Here is a 6,041-nt window from a genome sequence, read left to right as displayed (position 1 = left end):
GTCGATTCTCCTGTTCCCTGGATGCTGCCTGACCTGCTGCGCTTTTCCAGCAACACATTTTCAGCTCTGATCTCCAGCATCTGCAGACCTCACTTTCTCCTCATGTATTTGGAAAGGCAAGGACTGATTAGGGATAGTCAACATGGCTTTGTGCATGGGCAATCATGTCTCATGATCTTGATGGAAGTAGTAACAGAGGATTGATGAGGCCAGAGCAGTGGACATGATCTACATGGACTTCAGTAAGGTGTTCAACAAGTTCCTCATGGAAGACTGGTTAGCAAGTTTAGATCACATGGAATACAGGGAGTACAAGCTATTTGGATTCAGAACTGGCTCGAAGGTAGAAGACAGAGAATAGAGGGTGAAGGATTGTTTTTCAGACTGGAGGCCTGTGACCAGCAGTGTGCTACAAGGATTGGTGCCGGGTCCACTGCTTTTCGTCAAGCATCGTGATGATTTGGATGTGAACATAGGAGATATGGTTAATTTTGCAGATGACACCAAAATTGGAGGTGTTGTGGACAGCAAGCAAGATTACCTCCAGGTACAACAGGGATCTTGATCAGATGGGCCAATGGGCTGAGGAGTGGCAGATGTAGTTTAATCTAAATAAATGTGAGAAGTTGCAGTTTGGAAAGGCAAATCAAGGCAGGATTTATACACTTAATGGTAAGGTCCTGGGGAGTATTGCTGAACAAAGACGTTGGCATACAGGTTCATAATTCCTTGAAAGTGAAGTTGCAGGGAGACAGGAGAGTAAAAGCAGTGTTTGCTATGCTTGCCTTTATAGATCATTGTATTGAGGATAAGATTGGGAGATAACGTTGCAGCTGTACACAATATTCCAAAAATGGCCAAACCAATGTTGTGTTGAGTTCTAGTCTCCCTGCTTTAGGAAGGATGTTGTGAAACTTGAAAGGCTTCAGAAAAGATGTATAAGGATGTTGCCAGAGTTGGAGGGTTTGAGCTATAGGGAGATACTGTGCTTGGAGTACCAGAGGCTGAGAGATGACCTTATAGAGGTTTATAAAATCATGAGGGGCATGAATAGGGTGAATAGACAAGGCCTTTTACTTGGGGAGGGGGCTGGTGGTAGAGAGAGAGAGAGAGAGAGAGAGAGAGAGAGAGACTGGTACAATCACAACATTTAAATGGATGGCAAGAAATTGGAAGGGTTTTGAGGGATATGAGCCAAATACTGGTAAATGTGACGAGATATCTGGTCAGCATGGATGAGTTGTACCAAGGGGTCTGTTTCCATAATGTACAGCTCTATAATTTTATGATTCTACTTACTGCAAATAAAATTCCAGTTCCATAGCATGGCAGAGATTAGGATGATTACTGGACCATTAAATCACAGATGATGGCAATCATGTTTGACTCACCCCCGATTACCCTACTCTACAAGGAATATGTCAGATTTAAATTACACTCTGCATTTCTGAAGAAGCCCTGATTGGAATGTCCTCTCATAAATGCAGAACTCCTTCTTAACTTAAAAATATACAAGCAAAGCAGTACTCTGACTGTTTGCACTCCTTAGAAAATCTAGCCCTTGTAAAAGTCTTCTAAACAAATCCAGACTAAGAATTTTCTGTCTTTCAGTAAGGTAACATAGATAAAGTCGCTTGATTGTATTAGAATAACTGAGGGGTAAATCCAGAATTCTTAATCAACACTACATATTCAGTTAGGTGTCAGTGGAAATCCCAAGGGCATTCAAGGCATTATACAATTACAAGCTGCTGTTAATTTGTGATTTTTCAACAATACATCTGGCTCGCTGATGTCCTTTAGGGTAGGAAATCTGCCATCTTCTGGCCTAAATGTGACCTCAGATCCATAGTAATGTGGTTGACTCTTCACTGACTCATGGACAAAAATGGACAGACAATAAAATGCTAGCTTAGCCAACAATGCTCATGTTACAAATGAATAAAAAAGAAAAATCAGATTTTCTGATCAGATTTGCAGTTATCTATGGCATATTTGTGTTCGACTTTTATTTTCTGACTCAGTTTGTACAGTCATCAAAGAGTTGTTGAAGAATCAATGAAAACTCAAGGGTCTCTGGCAAAGTGGCCAGACAGCTGCTTATGGTCAACAAACAATTACCAAGCTGGGAGCACTTTCTGGGCACCAGCTTCTGAGGGTACTTTGGCCATCATACAGTCAGCTTAAATGCAACAGCAACAATATATTGCAGTTGACTGACTTAGTAGAAATCATGTGATTCAAATTAAGGAAACATACAGAGTTCCAATCATTTGTGAAACAGTAGATATGTACTAAAAAAAATCCAAAAAAGAGTCAAGTGATAGAAATGGAAGCCTTTATTTTTTATAAACATTCCTGAGCAATAAAGTGATATATTCTTTTAAAAGAAAATGTCAGATGGATATCCGGAATCTCAAAGAGTATTTGAAGTTACATAATTGAGTTCAATCCCAATAGGCCACTTGATAGAGTTTCTACTGATAAGTGTTCTTTCTTCAAATTAAAAATATAGATTTTATTCTTAAGAAAAACACTCAAAGCTATCCATAAGCAATAAATCAGGAATAATTTGTATTTTCAACAATAAAAACAAATCCAGCACTAATGGTGGCAGGGTGAGGTACACGATTCACAGCACCAGACAAATATACATAAACATTTGTAAGTCAGCAGTACAAAACAGTCAAATTGGATATCTGTAGCCTTCAAGCCAATCTTTTGGATTATGGGAAAATTAACAAAAAAAGAAAAATTGGATTCGTACCCTTACCTTTCCTGGTGTTCTCAGTTACATCTACACCAAACTGAATGATGTCCCCTGACAGGAGCTCACATGGCGGGCTTTCCTCTGATCCTCGACTTAAACGTTGGCTATTAATAAACGTACCATTACTACTTTTAGTGTCCTGCAGATAAAACTGAGAATAAAAGCAAATTAGATAATGATATCCAATAATTCTACAATGCTCATAAAATAAGTATGCTATCTTTCTTAATCTAAAAAATAAATAGAACTTATTCACTCCCGACAGAAGTATTATAACTATATTAGTAACAACTAGAGGATTCAACTTAATTGACACTTCAATTCCTAGTTCTAAGAATCGGATAGCCTCTTTCTCGGGTCTGCGTGTAACTGAGCTTCAATAATTCCTGGAATTTTAATTAAACATTTCTGGTTTGGAATTTTCAAAGTAACCATCTTACACGGAGATAACCCTTTTTTTTTAAACAGTTCTAAACTATCTCCCTTCTTCAGGAGCAACAGTTTTACACATCCAGCTTCAAACACAACATCTGCAAACTGCAAAATTGAAAAGGTTTCTTCAAAATAGATGTGTCAAAACAAAAAAAAAATTCCAGATCCTTCTAACTGAAGCCTAATGTACAAATGTTAATTTGTTCACTCAAAAGTAAACAACTTCCCATTAGACATCAAGTATTGCTTTTTTTTTTCAAACAACCCATGGCTTCAGAAACTCCTACAAGTTGATCATTAAAAATTAAGTTTAGAATCGATGCGGGCTTGATGGGCCAAAGGGCCTGTTTCTGTGCTGTACTAAGTCCTCAGACACTAAAACCCATATGCAACTAGTTCTAAATCCAACCTTTAAGCATAAATTATATTACACACATATAAGATCACACAGCTTACATTATACTGGGTTTGTCTGAGCAATCCTTTGTAAAAAAGGGGTAACATTCATAATGTTGCATCAACTAAGTGCATGGAAGACTGAAGAATTGTGGCCAGTGCCTCTGCATATTCCATTCTTGCTTTCTTCGATATCTTTGGGTGCTTTCATCTGGTCGAGATACCTTTATTGCCTATTCTAAGGACCTACTCTGGTCTAACTGCTTATCCAATACCACCTCCTTATCAATTTTAGTATCTTCTAGTGACTAAGTTTGAGCTTGGGTAGAGGAGGTCACACTTCCCATATTATACTCCATCTGTCATATTTCTCCCACTCACTGAACTAAATTATAACCTGTTTCCCTTTCACAAAATCATTGAGTTACCATTTTTGAAACATTATGCTTTACTACCTTTTTAAAAATGATTCCTGCATTTTTCCAAGGAGAGATGTTAGACTAACTGGTCTATAGTTTCCTGCTTTCTGTCTTGAATAGTACCATTACGTTTCCAAACACCTGACACCTTAGATGATTACAATCAATTAGATGATTACAATCAATTAATCTCTGGAATGACTGATGAATATCTTTTAATGTTCTCAGTCGCAAGCCATTTTGTCCAGTATACTTTGATAGCATTATACTTCGGAGCATCTTTTTGCTAATGACTATGATTACTTGAAGTTCATTTGTCCCTTTTGCTCCCTGTTTTCCTTACTATTACTGGAATGTATTTTGCACATTCTACTGTGAAGACAAATACAAAATATTTAGTTCAAAGCTTCTGTTGTTGACCTCCTTCTCCATTATTGAATCCAGAGTCTCCCCTTTTTTATATATTTCTAAAAGATTTCATTATCAGTTTTTATACTTGTGTCACTAGTTCTTATACAACCAGCTAATTGGAACAGTTTTTCTTTGATTATCTTTCATTTAATGATGTGCCATAATCTTTTAGAGACGAAAGGCAGGACTGCAGATGTTGAAGATCAGTCAAGATTAGAGTGGTGCTGGAAAAGCACAGCAGGTCAGGTAGCATCCGAGGAGCAGGAAAAATCGAGGTTTCGGGCAGGAGCCCTTCATCAGGAATGCCTGATTCCTGATGAAGGGCGCTTGCCCAAAACGTCGATTTTCCTGCTCCTCAGATGCTGCCTGACCTGCTGTGCTTTTCCAGCATAATCATTTAGAGCTCTATCAAATCACCTCCCAACCAATTTCCTTTTCTTCAATACCAGTGTCTCCAACCTAACTTTGCAATCAAAATCCCTAGTCCCTGGAACCATTCTGGTTAATATTCCCTGCACATTCTCTAGGAATTACCAAAAGGCAAAATATTATTTAAAAAGAACGAGACTCTAAAAAAGTGCAGTACAGAAGCCACACTTGACATACTGTGGATTATTTTGATTCCCCCTAATTGACAAAGGCGAGTGTGGCCTGGGAGGTGTTCAAACAAGATTTACAAGGCTGATTCCTGGAATGAAGGAGTCAACTCATTAAGAAGAGGTAAAAAGACAAGCCCTTTATTTATTAGAGTTTAGATTAATGAGGGGTCACCTTACTGTGGGGAATTGACAGGACACATGTTGAGAAAATATTTCCACTAATGGGGAAATCACAACCAGAGGCATAGTTTCAGAATAAGGGGACACTTGAGATGCAGAGGAAATTCTTCTGCTAAAGGATAGTGAATATCAGGAATTCTCTCCCCGAGATATTGTTGAGGCTAGATCATTGCAAATGTTATAAGAGGAAGTATATTGATTTTTGAAATATCAGAGTTAAAGGGTAGGAGGAGCCAGAATGAAAGAGAACTTCTGGCCTGAGCCAGACAGCCATAATTTTGTTGAATGATGTGCCAAGCGTTTTAGACCCTACTCCTATTTGCTGTGTTCAAGTGCCCTCAATGCTACCTAAGAAGCCAGGACTTCTTTTAAATTTATTCCTGGAATGTGGGTATCAATGATGAAGCCAATTTTTGTTGGCCATCCTTAATTGCTCAAGAAAATGACGTTAAGCCACCTTCTTGAACCAATTCAATCCTTTTCGTGCAGAAATGTATACACCGCTAAAGGAGACAGTTTATAGTTTGATCCATTGACAGTGAAGCAACAGCAATATAGCTCAAAATCAGGGTGCTATAGGGCTTGGACAAGAATTTACAGGTCAGGCAGTATCCAAGGAGCAGGAGAATCGACGTTTCTGGCATGAGCCCTTCTTCAGGAATGAGGAAAGTGTGCCAAGCAGGCTAAGATAAAAGGTAGGGAGGAGGGACTTGGGGGAGGGGTGTTGGAAATGCGATAGGTGGAAGGAGGTCAAGGTGAGGGTGATAGGCCGGAGTGGGGGTGGGGCGGAGAGGTCAGGAAGAAGATTGCAGGTTAGGAAGGCGGTGCTGAGTT

At 38.9% G+C, this 6,041-nt stretch overlaps 1 protein-coding gene across 34 annotated transcripts in view; it reads right to left on the bottom strand.

Moving 5' to 3' along the window:
• Positions 1-6,041, bottom strand: part of slmapa (sarcolemma associated protein a) — a 256,792-nt gene that overhangs the window by 204,099 nt on the left and 46,652 nt on the right. For 23 of the 34 annotated variants that reach the window (XM_043708126.1, XM_043708125.1, XM_043708136.1 and 20 more), the window contains one exon: positions 2,768-2,921. In XM_043708126.1, coding sequence (XP_043564061.1) covers positions 2,768-2,921 — 154 coding nt within the window. The remainder of the gene's footprint in view (positions 1-2,767; positions 2,922-6,041) is intronic. The other 11 variants (XM_043708128.1, XM_043708143.1, XM_043708135.1 and 8 more) reach the window with 1 other exon arrangement.

The sequence above is a fragment of the Chiloscyllium plagiosum genome, chromosome 18, assembly GCF_004010195.1.
Source record: "Chiloscyllium plagiosum isolate BGI_BamShark_2017 chromosome 18, ASM401019v2, whole genome shotgun sequence".
Taxonomy (NCBI): domain Eukaryota; kingdom Metazoa; phylum Chordata; class Chondrichthyes; order Orectolobiformes; family Hemiscylliidae; genus Chiloscyllium; species Chiloscyllium plagiosum.
This window is presented reverse-complemented; position numbering and strand designations above follow the sequence as displayed.